Below are 17520 nucleotides of genomic sequence, written 5' to 3' on the forward strand. Positions count from 1 at the left end.
AATATGTCACACATGTTGAATTCCTTTCTTGAGAGTAGAGGTATTAAGCATCAGTATACTACTCCTTATACTCCACAGCAAAATGGGGTTGCAGAAAGGAAGAATCGGTCACTCATGGAGATGGCCAGATGTATGTTAAAGGCAAAGAAGCTACCACATATCTTTTGGGTGGAAGCTATTATGTGTGCTTGTCATATTTTGAATCGATGTCCCACAAAGGCATTGGTTTCCATTACTCCTTTTGAGGCTTGGCATGGCCGCAAGCCTTTGGTATCACATTTTCGTACTTTTGGGTGTCTTGCATATGCACACATACCCAAAGAGTTGAGGAGGAAGTTGGATGATAAAGCCACAAAATGTATTTTTGTTGGGTATAGCCGTGAGAGCAAGGGCTACCGGTTATATGACCCACTGTCCAAGAAGATATTCACTAGTCGGGATGTGATTTTTGATGAAAAATCAAAAATATCCATGGCTGGTTATGATGCAAATCAGGCTGAAAATGATGTGTTTGAAGGTCTACTACCTATGGAGTTTCATTCCACAGTTGGTGATCCAACCCATGAGGGTGCAAGACAGCCAGCTAATCATGAAGATGGTGCAGAAATTCAGCAGCAAATCGAGCCAGAAGTTGAGCCAAATATGGGGCAACATGCTCCACAGGTCAAACATATACCTAGATGGTATTTGAGGACATTACAGGACAGCCATCTAGAGGGTCCTCTTGCTGGCCGTACTCGTAGGGAGACACGGACCAATGAGCATGCACACATCATGGATTTAAATATGGTTATGGCAACCAGTTTACAGGATGATGATGAGCCTGATTCATTTGTGGATGCACGAGACAATGTGCATTGGAACAAAGCCATGCAGGATGAACTTGATTCTATTAAAAAGAATCAAACATGGGATTTGGTTGATCTGCCCAAAGGCAAGAAAGCCATTGGTACTAAGTGGGTCTATAAGTTGAAAAGACATGCAGATGGATCCATTGACAGGTACAAAGCCCGTCTAGTTGCAAAGGGCTATGCACAGAAGAAGGGCATTGATTATGAGGAGACATTTGCTCCTACATCCCGTATGTCGACACTTAGGAGTGTCATTCCATTAGCTGCACATCGTGGTTGGGTTGTTCAACAGTTGGACATCAAGACTGCTTTCCTACATGGGGACCTCGAGGAGGAAGTTTATGTATATCAGCCCATAGGTTTTGCAGAACATGGTCATGAAGGGAAAGTATGCAGGCTGAAAAAGGCCTTGTATGGTTTGAAACAAGCTCCACGAGCTTGGTATGCAAAGATAGATGCTTTCCTGCTCACTCAAGGCTTTCTGAACAGTCCATCAGAAGCCACTTTGTATGTAAAGAAAGAAGAGAAAGATCTGCTGGTCATCAGCCTTTATGTAGATGATCTTTTGCTCATGGGATCAAATGATGACAAAATTGCAGCTTTTAAAGAGATACTGCAACAGACATTTGACATGTCTGATTTGGGGCTCGTACACTACTATTTGGGCATACAGTTTGTGCAGGATAACAGAGGCATTGGGTTGTTGCAATCTTGGTATGTTGCTAAACTTCTGGAGAAGTTTAAATTTCAGGATTGCAAGCCTATTAGCACTCCTATGGAGCCTCTGTCACTACAAGATGACAGTATCTTATTTGATGCCACTACATATGCTCAGGCTGTTGGGTGCCTTATTTACTTGTGTACTACACGGCCAGATATTCAGTATGCCGTATCTCAGTTGAGCAGATTCATGCACAGCCCGCGATTGTCACATTGGCAAGCTGTGAAGCGTGTATTTCGGTATTTGCAGGGTACCTTGTCTCTTGGATTGCTTTATCCTAAGGGGGGTGACATGCAGCTATATGCTTGCAGCGATTCAGATTGGGCTGGTGATTTTGATACCAGACATTCCACTAGTGGAAATTGTTTCTTTCTTGGCTCTTCATGTATTTCTTAGCTAAGCAAGAAACAGACCACAGTGGCCACTTCGTCTTGTGAGGCAGAGTACAGAGCAGCTTACACTACTACCGTTGAGTGTGTCTGACTGCGTCGTCTTATGACTCATATGGATATTTCAGTGGAGGAGCCTACACCTATCTATACTGATAGTCAGAGTGCCATTGCCGTGGCCAGGAATCCTGTGTTTCATGCTCGCACGAAACATATTGAGATTCACTATCATTTTGTTCGGGAGAGACTCCAAGCAGGTGATATCAGTTTGATTTACTGCCCTACAGATCAAAATGTGGCAGACATCTTCACCAAGGCATTACCACGTCCGAAATTCGAAGCATTCCGCACTGCTTTGAATTTGTTTCCTTTTGGTGGATGATGTACAGTGATCAGATATCACTCCAGGGGGGTTTGTTGGGTTTTATGCTGTGTATGCACCAGGGGAGTGCTAGTGATCATCAGTAGGTTACTCGGGCACTTTTTACTTCAGTTAGTGGAGGTTTTTTCCCCCAGTTTTAGCTTAGTTTCACTTATAAAGGTTTATAAGTGATTACAGAAGAGTCTGCTACTGCATTGCCTGCTTCTTTCCTTTTCTCTTTTGCAATCCGCTTTCTACATTCACTGATGTAGTGTCTAAGCTCATGGCAGTAGTGACATTTGTCCTTCTTTTTGGGCTTGTTTGCATCCCCTTTGTCAGACTTTTCACCACCAGAAGAGGGTTGTCCATGACCAACCTTGCTAGACTGTTGTCTCCCATGCCTAAAGCTCTTTGCTTTACCCTTATCCTTGGCTATAAATGCCTTGTCTCCACCACGGTTGCTAGATAAGTTTGCTCTTCCTGCAAGAGTAAACCCACCAGCTCTTCAAAAGTGACGGGATCATCACCTCCTCTCATAGAGAGGTTGAGAGAGGTGTGAAAGCGCAAGTAGGAAGGTGGTAAAGAATGAAGTGTTGGTGACCAGCTGTCTGTCTGGGATAACCTCATCAATGTTGAGCAATTGTTCCTGCAAATCTTTCACTTTGAAGAGATGATCTACCATGGAGTCACCCTCATCCATAGAAAGAAGATCCAATTGCCTCTTCAAGTAGGCAACTCTTCCCTCGTTGTGTACCTGATACATTGCTTCCAATGTGTCCCATGCAAGCTTCGATGTCTTGCAAGAACAAATGTGCGGAATAGTTCTTTTCACTGAAAGGGCTATCAATGACATGGCCTGTGCATCCCTACAGTCCCATCTCTTCTGCTCTTGTGTGGGAGCAGGTTCTACCTCAGGAGCTCTTTGAGCACCTCCTCTTTGAGGCGTTGCTGGTTGTATGGTAAGTGGGCGTGTGTCATCCCCACACACGATGCCCCAAAGCCCTTTGGCTAATAGCAAATTACGGATCATGAAACTCCAGAGGGAATAGTTAGATCCATCCAACTTGTCCTCCTGGGTGAGCACACCAAATACCTATGTAGCATTTTGAGCCATGTCAACAAAATATACCTGCAACCAAACCAAGCACCAATGTGCACTACCAGGCAACCAAATGTCCTGTGCAAATTTTTGCTTGCAAACTGAAGCAAGTGTAAACCTGCACCAAATTGTCCAATTACACACAATGTGTATACATATGCGACAAATCACAGCTATAATGCCCAATTACATGCTCCAATCTGAAAAGCCCCAACTTTTATGCACTCCATTTGCTTCAATGTGCAGTTAATTGCCCAATTTTGACAAAAGCCCCAAATTTCTGAAATTAAAAGAGGCTCAATTTGCTGATTTTCACCTCAATTTCGAAAACCCCAAAATTCCAACCCAAATAGCATGTATGGCACCACCTGCAATTTTTCTGGCAAAGGGGAATTTTGGCAAACCCCAAAAAATTGCTGAACCTGCCTTGCCCTGAAATGGTTTCAAATTTTTTTCCTTTTTTTTTTCTTCAATAAAAATTCATGGACTCAACACATAATAATTAAAAGCTTAAGCAAACTTGCAAGTGAGGGCAGCCCGTATGGTACCCGAAGGCTGGCCGACGCAGGCAGCTAGTAGGGGTGCAGCAAGCGGTGTCAGGTTGCAGGTACGTGCGCCAGAATGAAATGACACGCAAGATTGGAGCGGAGCCGGCAGGCACGGGCGTGCGGATCTGCAGGCGCCAGCAGAACAATGCCGACGGGGCGGCCAGAGCAGGGCGTGACAAACGGCGGGCGACGAGGAGACGGAGGTCCTCCCCAGTAGCGCAGCCGCAGGCGGAAAGCGGCGCGGTCCTCTCCCCACTAGTGCCGCTGGCTGGGCTGGGCTGGGCTAGGCTAGGCGGAGCAATGGACGGAGCAAATCGCCGGATGGGCTCAAAGAACACCAACATATCATCAAAGAAGATGCTTGTAGGCCTCCTATAATAGCAAAAAATATAAAAGTAGCCCCGGTACATTCATAAGACCAAAAGGCATCCCAATCTTAAGGTCTCATTATATTCAACATATAGCATGCTGAACCCTCCTAAGGTGTCATCGATTCTCAAGATGGAGAACCAATTATAGATGGTGATCTTGTTAAGTGCCCTACATCCACACACATCCGATATGGTCATATATCCCATCCTTCTTTTAAACAAGAAGAACAACTCCTTATTTAAAAGCTCATTAACTTGCACCATAATCTCTTCTCATTAACTTGCACTCACTCGGAACCGCGGCTTATTGGGTGGGTTATCTATCACTGTCACATGCGGAAGCTCTGGGAGTCTTCTTTCAATCCTAAACACGATCCTAGAGCATGCTTGATGCAAAACGCATTTAGAAGAGAGAGAGAAGAGAGAGAGATAATTGAGTATTCGGTATATCCATATGGTACAAAAAGGATACATCTTGGCTAGCCCTTGCCTGCCCCTCAAAAGGTGGTAAATCACCTAGTCTAAAATCCTAATCTATGACTAGTCTATGATCTAACACCCAAGTAGGTGAGAGATACCCAACAACGAGCTTGGCGCGTGCTATTTATAGCCTTGGAAATACATATGGACTGGCTAACCTACTGTCGGCCAGATCCTTGGACACAGTACTTTTATTGCAGCCAACAATAATTCCTCTCTATCTGTTGGCCAACAGTGACCTGGTCCCACCATAGTATCTTCCTTGCCAACAATAATTGCAGAAGCTCCTAAATCTGGTCTTGATCTGTTGCCCTTCAGGGATTAACCCTTGGATTAGCCAGCACGTCTTGCACATAACATCCCCCTCTGCTAAACTTGATGACAGGATTCCAACTTCTATTCTTGGATGACTGTCATCATCCCATTGTCCATTCCTAGAGTCCCAACCTATCATCCTTTCCCTCTTGGTAACCTTTTCATTGAAAACCCCGCCCAGCCTCCAAATCCACTCCAACTCAGATGAACATCTATGCATCTATTCCATCCTGTCCCTGAACAGCTTCTCTGGTCTTCTTTTCCCGAGTATGAGTCTGGAACTCTCACTCCACCCCTTGGAGGATCATCCTCCCTTGGAAGCGTTGCCTGAAAGCCTTTCCTAGTGTGCCCTAAGTGCACCCGACTCACAGGAATGCCATTCCCTTGGGTCTTGTGGAACACCACCAACCAACCTCCTGAGAATTTCTTCCATGTCTTGTGTTCCTTTCCTTGGGCCCCATACCTGTGCACTTTCCTGAACCTTGGACCTGCACACCTTCATCTAGGACTGATTCTATGTTTAGCCTTGCTGAGCCTAAGGCTCTGATACCAATGTCACATGCGGAAGCTCTGGCAGTCTTCTTGCAACCCTAAACACCATCCTCGAACATGCTTGATGCAAAACGCATATAGAAGATAGAGAGAAAAGAGAGAGAGAGCTGAGAATTCGGTATATTCATATGGTACAAAAAGAGTACATCTTGGCTAGCCCTTGGCTGCCCCTCAACAGGTGGCAAATCACCTAGTCTAAAACCCTAATCTATGACTAGTCTGTAATCTAACACCCAAGTAGGTGAGAGATACCCAACAATGAGCTTGGCACGTGCTATTTATAGCCTTGGAAATACATATGGACTGGCCACCAGATCCCTGGACACACAATACTTTTGCTGCAGCCGATACCAAAAATTCCTCTCTATCTGCTGGCCAACAGCCACATGGTCCCACCACAGTATCTTCCTTGCCAACAATAACTGCAGAACCTCCTAAATCTGGTCCTGAATCTGGTCTTTATCTCTAAATCTGGTCCTAAATCTGGTCTTTATCTGTGGCCCTTCAGGGATTAGCCAGCACATGTCTTGCACATGACATGCCACAAATAAGATCTATGCAATGATCCTTTGGCCTCTCAAGGGGTAACTCACCTAAAGCGCCTCCGCAAAACAATCATGCAAGAAATTCTACCTATCTTGATTTAAATTATCATGTACATTTTCATGTCTACATTATCACATGCAAATACCAAGTATGAGCAAACATTACCTTATTGACCTGAATATAATTTACAACTAGTATAGTATCACTATGAGTGCCGGCATCAATCACATGCTCACAGCCTGAATGCACTAAAGTACTTAAATATTAGTACAAAGGTTGACAATGAAAGCTATGTGGAGAAAGAGATAGACTGCTCAGTACTGAGGGGGCCTCTTAACCCCATCCTAATGCATGTGCATGTGTGTGCGTGTTCACGTGATATACACACACAGAATAGCCTCAAAAGAAAAATACTTAAGCCCCTTCTTTTGCAAAGCCATGCCAAAAAGGAGAAGCAGTTTGTTAGAGATGAGAGTCCTTACAGCTGCAATGCTGTACTTATCCCGCAGGGCCGTGCACAGCGCTAACATGAGGGCTGTTTTTCTGCAGTAGTTGGCATCCCAATTCAAACCTCATAAATCAGCACAATGATAGATTTCCCTTCTAAACCTTGGGTTAAACCTTAGCCAAGCCACAAAAATGCGGTCACAAAAACCTAAATAGGAAAATGAGAAAAACAGAAAAAAGGAAGCCTTTAAAATTTAGGAGAGGCCTTCAAAAAGCTGGCCCACCGATGCCAACAGTAAAAGCGCGCTCTACAAAATCACGGTTGGCAAGTCGTTGAGCTCTTCTAGTGAAGTACCCCGGTGAATCTAAAGGTTCATGAGCGTGGGGAGCTAAGCCATCATGTGAATGGTAGAGCTTTCCATCTTTACCAGTCCAGTAGCCATCAGGGTCTGTGCCTCTGAGACAAAAAGCAAGGGGAATTTTGCAAGTCAGCTAGTCCCAGTATAGATTCTGCTCGGCATTTTGCTCGGCCCACAACATACAGGAAAACAGAAACCACACAACATATAAGAAGACAGGAGAGAGCATACTCGTGGTGGTGGTGGTGGTGGTGGTGGTGGTGGTGCTCGTGATCATGATCATGGTCATGGTCATGGTCGTGATCATGGCCGTCGTGGCCATGGTCATCATGCTGGTGATTGTGGCCGTGGCCATGGTCATGGTCATGGTCATGGTCGTGGTGGTGGTGGTGAGAGTGTGCTGCGTCCGCGGCCATCTCCATCTCTTTCTCCACTCAGAAACCTCGCTGCTAAAAGGCGACAAAAGGCATTTACTCATAAAACTTTGTAAGTGTGCTTATTATACTCTTTTTTGGTACATACTATGTGCAGCCCATTTAACTAAGGTACCTTACTACTACAACTCAAGTGAATAATAGGGCTTGTGAGCCTGAAAGAGAGGGAGAGAGAGCATGAAGAGAGAAAGCGGGTGGGTGAGCCTGAGAGAGAGGGAGAGGGAGCACGAAAAGAGAGAGATGACGGGCGAGCTTGAGAGAGCGAAGAGAGAGAATTGAGAGAGTGAAGAGAGAGAACATGAAGATAAGAACCTTAAATGATTAAGGTTGAAACCTCGGAACCCGAAAATCTTGAATAAATATATTGCCTTTTAATGATATCATTGATTAGTTAGTGCCTACTATGCACTAATTAATTAATGAGAGCTTAGCTTGAATATGTGACTATAATTACGATGCCAGGTGATCCTCCCACACTAGGTGATCCTCGATTGACCCCACCCTCCTCTCAACTCCTCCCTCTCCCCTCCCCCCAACACACAAACACACGACAAAGAGAGGTGCATGTCCTTGCTCATGAGACAGTACTCACGACTGCTCTTAGAGATAGAGAGAGTCAGACAATGGGTCCCACTTATGTGTATGTGAGAGTAAAGAGAGATGCGGACTGGGCCTCCTTCAATCTCCTGCGATTGCGATCATGTTGGGGTCTTCTCGATTCACCCAGCCATAAAGGAAAGAAAGATAGCCCCCTACATAATGTAGATAAGGCATGCAGACCACAAGTCAACACATTGCCAAAAAAGGATGATTCGAATTGATATATTGCTTTTAAAAAAAGGCCTTCCATAACCCTCGAACATGGTATATTCCAATCAAACTAATCAAAAACCTAAAAAAGAGCATTTTGATGCCTTAGTAATTCCTTATTCTTGGGCCAAAAATGTTGCGTTGTTGTTTAATGTTTGATGTTAAATGGTTTTACTCTTAGATTCTCAACTTTATTCAATCATAATATTGATTATAGCAATTGAACGTGTGTTAGTATGTATGTTGCTACTTCATAGTATTGATTATAGCAATTGTGTGTCAATATGTATGTTGCTACTCAAGTATCTTCTCCCTTTCTCATATACAAAGTTATCTTATAACCATGGGCTCTCTCTCTCTCTCTCTCTCTCTCTCTCTCTCTCTCTCTCTCTCTCTCTCTCTGTGGTTATCATGGCCCATTCCGGTCTCTCCTAGAAACACATTCACAAGAGAAATACCTTAACAAGCTACAACTGTCATGGGGATATTTCCATTGGTGTGGCTGAGCGCAGCCACTCGTAATCCTTGTTGAGGTCTCTAAGTGTCACACCTTGGTGTATAGCTACTTTCGTTGCTCCCTCCTGTGAGCGTTGTCAAATTGCATCATGGGTCCTCTCGTGGCTCCTCTCATATCACACCACTCATTTAAGCTAACTAGTGTGGTATTAGAAGAAGAAGATTAAAGAGAGGTCAGCACAAGAGCAATACTCTAATGCAAAATAGAGCATGTTGACTGAATTATATACAAGACCAGAAGTGTTAACACACACTTAAACTGTGGCCAATCGGATACGCCCAAAGCTCTAAATGGACAATTGCTTATACAATGCTTAATCTCATAATACATGTATGAAGTGAACTCACAAGGGATTCATCCTAGCTTACTACCACATGCTTTCAAAGAGGGAATCGCCATAAGTATTCCAGTAGACCATTTTGGGCACCCATCCAAGTTGTAGATTTGAACACATCACTTCCTAGCTTCATAGCTTGATTGTGCGTCCTTTTAGTGTGTCTATCTTTGCTCTTTAATGTAGAATATTAGTGGGGTGGCAACTATTAATCCCCAAAATGGGTTAACATGAGAAGAATGCATGGGAGAGGGTCAAGAATACACACGCTCACAAGAAAGAGAGATGGATGGCTGAATTTTCTTTTATCTTCTTCACATCTCTAAAACCATAATATAAATATAAGATTACACATTATAAGGGAAATTAATCTGCTACTAAAATATACAAGATCCATAGTGTGAAGCCCTTGTGAACCCGACTATATGAGCTGACGCTATAACTATGCCATAACTCTAATAAACCAGAGTAGCTGCTATCACTCAGCATATAAATCACTAGCAATAAATCAACCATGATATCCACCAACTATGCTAGTGATATAAGTGCAAAGGTGCTATCCTAGCGTGTCATCCATATATATGTAGCTCGATATCTCAACACCCCCCCTTGAGCTCTCCGAGTAAGCTTTCAAACCTACGAAGCTTCTCTATACCCAATGCTGTTGTGAAGATATCAGCCACTTGATCCTCTATGATTATATAAACCAAATTCGTTCTCGCCCCCTCACAAATCGATAATGCACCTTAATATGCTCCTAGCATGACATAATGGGTTACTGCTACTCATGTTTTGTTATAATAGATGACAACTGCCCTATCCATGGGCTCACCCATATCTACAAGTAGCTTCTACAAACCAAGATACTACACATGTTGCCATAGCATCGTCCATGTACTCAGCCTCTATACTCACCAAGGTAATCGTCGGTGGCTGCATCTTGTTGCTCTATCTAAAAGCAGCACTCCCAAAAGAGAACATAAATTTGCTAGTAGATCTCTTATCTAAGACACTACTAGCCCAATCTACATATGTGTACCCATGTACTTGTACCTATATCCCAGTCTCATAGAAAAATCGATAATAATGTGATGTGGACTTAATGTACCTCAATATCCTCCTAGCCGTATATCTAAATGTGGCTTTCTCAGGGTTGCATAAATTAACACACCAATCCAATTGAATAGCTCAAATCTCACTTACTGGTATAGCCATGTAAATCAAACTATTTACTATACACCTATATATAGTGGGGTCCTCCAAGCGAACACCTACATCTATACACAACCTCATGTTCTCTGATATGATGCTCTACTCCAATGGCACTGTGATTGACTTACACCTTGTCATCCCATACTTGGACACAACATGTCTAAAGCATACTACCTCTGCAAAAGCCAAATCCCATCGCATGATCTAATCACCTCTAATAAGTTTTATTGTAGCTCACCCAAATCTTTCATTTCAAACTTCTTAAGAAGCATCCTCACCTCATGAATGTCATCATCACTATCACGTGTGACAATCAAGTCATCAACATAGATGACCCACTAGCATAATCTCTTTGTCAGTCTTTCTCTCAAATAAAGTGAGAAATTAGTATCGTGATAAGATACTCCCTTATCTTGTCTAACCATGCTCTAGGTGCCTACTTTAAATTATATAAGGCTTTGCGTAACCTATAAACAAAATCTAGGTGTGCATAATCCTCATATCGAGATGGTTGCACCATTTTAACTTCCTCCTCTAAGTCATTATGTAAAAATGCATTCTTTACATCCATCTAATGTAAAGATCATTCCTTAGTTGTAATGACTACTCTCACGTTTGCTATCCTAGCAATTGGGGTGAATATCTCCTTATAGTTAATGCCATACGTTTGTGCATATCCCTCGACAACAACTAATCTTGCCTTGTATCTGTTAACAAAACCATCTAAATTATGCTTCACTTCCTAGACCCATTACCTTATTTTCCTTAGGCAGAGACACTTCCTAGACCCATTACCTTATTTTCCTTAGGCAAAGACACTAAATCCCATATCTTATAGCATCCAATGTAGCCATCTCTTCATCCATGGCATCTTCCCAATGCTTATGACCAAGTACCTCCTCAAAACATGTTGGCTCTACCTCTTATATAGCTTTGACCATATGTGCATAATGATGGACTGTATAGCCATCATATCTTAATTTTTCCACTAGATATCTGACTCTAGTTGACATGCATACACCTGGGTGTTCTCAACACTGCTTTGGCTCTTTGTACACATCAAGTGTCCTCAACACTACTTTAGCTCTTTGTGCACCAAGTGTCCTCAACACTACTTTGGCTCTTTGTACATTAGGTGTAACAATAGCAAGGTTCCCAAACTCATCATTAAGGTTTCATTCTAAGCCACTATCTCCATCAACAAAAGGAGTGAGCCACTATCTCCAAACTTCTCATCAAGGCTTCATCCTGAGCCACTATCTCCATCAATAAAGGAGTGACCTGCTGAAACATTAGGCATTGTAAAAGGCTGACCCACCACCTTTTCTTTTTTTTCCTTACATGATACATGTAAACTTGCTAAATTTTTAGCACCTATGGTACCACCACATGACACATCATAATCCCTAACATTCTACCTCAACTTGCCTGACCAAGGTCTCATAACAAACTTGTTGCTAGAGGAATCTCTTGGTCCACTAAGTGCCTATGGATTGTTGCTCATCATTTAAGACACCCATCTGATTCTTTGCTTCAGTTTACATAGAATTCTTTGCTAGCATATATACCAAACACAACATCTCATTAAACATAGCATCCTTACTCACTTGCATCTCACGCATAGTGGGATTATAACCTTTTTGGTCAAGGGAATAACTGATGAATATACATTTTTCTACCTTGGGATCCAACTTTTACTTCTTACCTCATCTAGTACATGTACATAAGCAATGCACTGAAACACTTTCAAGTGTGCCAAATTTGGTTTTGTTTCAGTAAACTTTTATTCATGTGTCATCCCATGAATTGTTAACAGCCAACGGGCGTCATATTCATCATGATATAAACTACAATTGCTATATCCCAAAAATAATGAGGCATCCCTTTCTCATTTATCAATACATGGGTAACTTCTACAATATGCCTCTTTTTCCTTTTTGTAATCCCATTTTGTTGTGGGGATGTAAATTGCCTCTTTATTCCATGCTCTCTCAAGTAGCCACTCAATTCATGGGAGAAATATTATCCCACACCATCTGATCTTAGATATTTTATGTACATTCCTTTGTCCATATCTACCATAGCTTTGAAGTTCTAAAGTAAGTAAACACTTCACTTATCTCTTTCATGACATACACTCACACTTTTCTAGTGTGGTCATTAAAGATCTATAATAATGACATCCTTTGGTTGATGCTATCTTTGTTGGTCATCAAAGGTCTATAATTATCCTTTGATTGATGATGTCCTTGGTCCCCAAACATCGAAATGCACCACATCCAAAGTTCTTTGATTTACATGATTATCATGTGAAAATGCATGCTTGCCTAAATAGCACGCTTCACATACTTTGTACATTCTATCCACTTTAAACTTGGCAAACCGATAATGACACTATGGGCTACCTTGTATAGATTTCAAGCATTGTAATATTCACATGTCTAATACATCTATGCCAAATATCAATGTGTTTGTGTCAAATATCAACGCATGTAATCACACCTGTACCATGTGCATTGCAGCCTTTACCTTTAGGTATGCTTACATCCAATGTAACATTCTACCAACTCTGTTTTACTTTGTAACCAAGCTACATTGATTATTGAAATCTTCCACATAGCATGCATGTAATCACACCTGTACCATGTGCATTGCAGCCTTTACCTTTAGGTATGCTTACATCCAATGTAACATTCTACCAACTCTGTTTTACTTTGTAACCAAGCTACATTGATTATTGAAATCTTCCACATAGCATGCATGAGGGTTAAACCTCACTTGACCAATAGAAACTAGGTTCTTTGTTATGTTTAGCACATGAAGCACATCATCAAGGTACTTCATTTTTCCATCCTACATAGTTAAAGGAACTTTATGAACATGTGCAAAAGGGAGTGTTGTATCAAATCCTTCAATTCTTTGAACCACTTGCCATGGCTGGTTATGTGTGGTAGATGCACTAGAATCAAAATACCATACATCACCTAAATTTGATGCATATGTAATCATGGAACTCAGCATATGCTACATCATAAAAAGTTTCTCACTACTATCTTCAACTTACTTACTTGACAATGCATAGTTTTCTTGCTATAATATCTCACTTTTTATATCATTCTGCTTTTTATAGGAGTCCATTGCTATGTGCCCTAGTTTGCCATAATAATAGCACTCTATGCTATTTCCACTCTAATTTCTTTGCCATCTACCTCAGCCTCTCTAGCTCCCCTGCCTCTAGAGTGGCCTCTTCCATCTGTTTGCAAAATGGAATCCTATTGTTGTTGCTCTCCATGATTTATGTTTCCATGTTAGCATGTACCTTAGCGTCTAAATGAAGATTTTCCTCTACCTTTACTTATGTTTGAGTGTCTGAGTAGAAGGCATGCTCCTAGATATTATTAGATGATAATTTACTCCTGACATTCATCTCCTCCTCTGCTGATCAAAAGGGATATAAGGTCCTAAAAGTTTAGGAAATTTTCTCGAGTTTGGATATCAAAGATGATCTGTGAGCATACATTTTGTTGTTTTTTTTTCATAAAAGCGTGGGCTAAAGTAAGTTATCTATTTTTCCATGGTTTTTTTGTTTGTTTTTTCTCAAATTTTTTAATTGGAAATCACTAGTAGGCTTATAATGTTTTTGGTTGAGGTTAGAGGGGTTCGAAGGCTTATTACCAATGGGAGGAGAAGAGATGAAGGGTATAGAGGAACGTAGACACAATCATCATAATGAGAGTGTAAATCTTTGATACATTGAAGCAATGTATGATAATAGCTTCTTGGTTGTGCTGTAGGACTATTGTGTCAAATGGACTTTGGAGGACTTATTTGTATATTGGTCATCCATTTTTTTTAAAGTACAATTAAGTGCTCTTACAAGTAAATATATAATGTGGTACAAGAAGGTGAGTCATTCAAACTCTTTATGTAGTTGTTGTTGAAGTTGAAACCATTACAAAGACTAATGCAAGAATTAATTCACCACTCATGATGAGCGTGGAATGTAGGGTTCTAGGGGAACCTTTTTGGATATTAATACTCCACCCTCATATTGTATTGTCTAGGCATCGAGCTAGCTCATGTTTGTATGGCCCACATTATGAGGAGTAGCCATGGTTAAGTAGCCTGGGCACTTGACATCCCCGTATTCACATGGGAAGGTGGCCTAAGAGGCCAAATGGTTTAGAGAGATGGCTTGGATTAGATTTGGCACACTGCCAAATAGGGAGGATGCGGCCATTTCAAGAGCGAGAGGGAATGAGCGAGAACGCGTTTCGAGTGGTGGGGCAATGATTTATAATGAACATGAAGACACTTGTTGTATTTTTTCGTGAATATATCACCGTTGGATCGTCCAACCACAAACTTACTTTTTATATAGGGAAAAAAAGCTCGACCACAACAAGAAACCTCAAACAATGAATCTTAATTTCTATTAAAGAAAAAGCCTTACAACAACAACAAGAAACCTTAAACTAGGAAACCCAAAAAATAGAACTCCAACAGTTAATGCAACACATATTCTCCTCCCAAGACCAAAAAATGGGCGACCAATAACATTTGCCATGCGTTTGTAGTTAGCACCCCAAAATTTGTCAATGCATATTCATTCGGACATCCAACAATGCCCTATGGCTCTACAACATTTGCATGGTAGCGCGACAATGAGACAATGCTTGAAATAGCTCCACTTTTGTCAAAGCTTGTTGGTGTATAAACTCATGCACAACCGCATCAAGATTCAGCACTTGCAACAAAACATAATACATATGTTTGCAAGGGAGGTACATCTCATGCTTTGCTTCTTCTTTTGGGAAATTTGGACAAGAGCAGCTTGGGTACTCAAACACATTCACTGCATAATTCACTCCAGCAGCACATGATCCCTCGTACTCACATAAAACATGTGCAATTCATTATAGACGACAATGTCTTCTTGAACAATGCAAACTAAAATCGAACGACTTTTCTGTACATTCGCTTGGAATAAAACATGTGCAATTCATTACAGACGATAATGTCTTCTTGAACAATGCAAACTAAAATCGAACGACTTTTCTGTACATTCGCTTGGAATTCTTTAATGAGCCTCTTGCGCCAAAACGAACAACCTTACGAGCCCGATACTTAGGCTTGCATGAGCTTGCATGTATTGGTGGTAGGCTTGACCCTACTATCGATGTTGGATTCTGTGGGATGGTGCTACTTGTGTCCAATAGAAACCTTGCTCTCTCTAGATCAGCCACCTCCTCCACTGTAAGGTTTGTACCTTTTGCAATTGGCCAAACACCTGGAGTGGGTCTAGGTGGTGCATCACCCACTTGCCACCAATGTGTATTCACATTAGCATAGAACCAAACAAATCCCTCCCGAATGCCACCCAAGGTACCATCATGTCCCGGGTAAGTATGTCATCCCCAAAAACAAAGTGCAAGCACACTGCCTTGCTGTGGTCCACCATGTGGATTAATCAAGGCACCGCATCACTGCTTGTATCTTGTAGAAATCCAAATCATGTAGCTTTAGACTTAGGTTCTGTCCATCTTATCCCCATAGTGTTTTCACTAGTTTTTTCTCTTGATTGTTGGGTGACATGGATTTTCGAGGTGTCAAAATAGCTGGTCCTCTTTTGTTGATTATCACAGTCACGTACTTTGGCCTATGGCTATCATTCTCTAGCACAACACCTGGACATGCCAAGATAGGTCTTTTATGTCACACAGATTTCTGCTCTTGGTCCACTTTTGGGCAATCTAGATTAGCCTCTTCCATTGAACTATGGGTCAAGTCAATTAGTCTTTTGCTCGTTGATGCCCCAACATTCCTTGAAAGGAAGCGCTCCTTGATTTCTTGCAGTTTGGGTCCAGTCCTAGTATAACCACCCACCAAGTATGCATTACTGTGTGCACTCTGCAACATAGCCATTGAAAGGTCAACATTAGTAGCCTCATACCAAGACAATTGCTTCTTATAATCAACAACTGCTCTCATGCTAGAGTGCTTATTTTCAGAAAGGTTTGTGGTCGGCAAGAAAGGACCATCTTTGTCTTGTGTCAAAAACCAAGAACTCCAATGCATTGCATGCACTTTCCACCATGCAAGCGATGTTTCCATCGATGGCAACTCACCCTCCACAACATGTCCGTTTCTCCACCACTGCTCTATAAAGCTTGTTTACAATTTACCGCCGCGCAACATCCGAGCTTGCATTCTTCAACTTTCTACACAAGATCTTGTGCTCCTCATGGAAAGGTGGTCTAAAACACGTATTTGTATGATTCACCATGCTTTGCTCCCAATGAAAAGCACATGATCATTCTTTTTCTGGGTTACACTTCCCACAAAAATAAACAGAGTGCACTACAATCCAATTTGCACCGGCCTCATCAGCCATAAAACCCCTGAACTCAGGTTTAGCATAACCACATTCTTGCAGCATTTAACATTTTCCAAAACTCTTTCTGAGCATACCTATCCTCAACTTTAAATTTATATGTAGCAATGGTTAGAGGTTCCTTAAGGAAAGGATCGTAAACAAAAGCCCCCATTGTAGACTAACCATGAACATGATGCACGTGATCAAAATGCACCCACATCTCCTGAAAGTTACCACCCGGTCTTATTCTATTTACCAAATACCTACATCTTTTACCCACACAATCTTCATAATATGCACATGTATCATTCAACACACTTCAAATGAATATAGCTCCTCTAAGGCTCTCTCTAAATTTTCCCTTGAATACTTTTTGCATGCATGATGACACTTCTTAATGATGGCATACAATTCTTGGCAAAGGTCAACCATATAATAGCACTCACATGGACTTCCTTCAAGACATGGCTTGCATAGATATGGACAAAGCTTAGTGTGATGCTCTTCCTTTAGACATAGGCCACACTTCTTCTTCTTCTTCGTCTTCTTTGCCATTTCAAAAACTTGTGGCACACTCTGACTCTAACAGGAAAACCCGTGGTCCACATCCCATACATGTGTTGCCATTAACATCTTGATATAGAACTCCAATACATTCAAAATATCAAATTATGGGATAATGGAAGTTTATGATTTTGTGATCTTAAATCAAATGATGCCAACTAAAAAGAACCATCAACACACCCTTGCTTGGAAATGTTGGTGGAAATTGGCAACATATTGATTGATTTCTTTGGA

General features: G+C 41.6%; 1 protein-coding gene across 1 annotated transcript in view; it reads right to left on the reverse strand.

The window, feature by feature from the left end:
* LOC147635633 (urease accessory protein G-like) overlaps nucleotides 1-7475 on the reverse strand; it is a 63692-nt gene extending 56217 nt beyond the window's left edge. The window contains exons 1-3 of the mRNA XM_086803008.1: nucleotides 7271-7475; nucleotides 7036-7137; nucleotides 6716-6776 (exon numbers count right to left, since the gene is read on the reverse strand). Coding sequence (XP_086659134.1) covers nucleotides 6716-6776; nucleotides 7036-7137; nucleotides 7271-7461 — 354 coding nt within the window. The 5' untranslated portion in view covers nucleotides 7462-7475. The remainder of the gene's footprint in view (nucleotides 1-6715; nucleotides 6777-7035; nucleotides 7138-7270) is intronic.
* Nucleotides 7476-17520: the final 10045 nt, after the last annotated feature.

This window comes from Cibotium barometz, chromosome 9, assembly GCF_041138505.1.
Source record: "Cibotium barometz isolate CiBa-2024 chromosome 9, ASM4113850v1, whole genome shotgun sequence".
NCBI classification, from domain to species: Eukaryota; Viridiplantae; Streptophyta; class Polypodiopsida; order Cyatheales; family Cibotiaceae; genus Cibotium; species Cibotium barometz.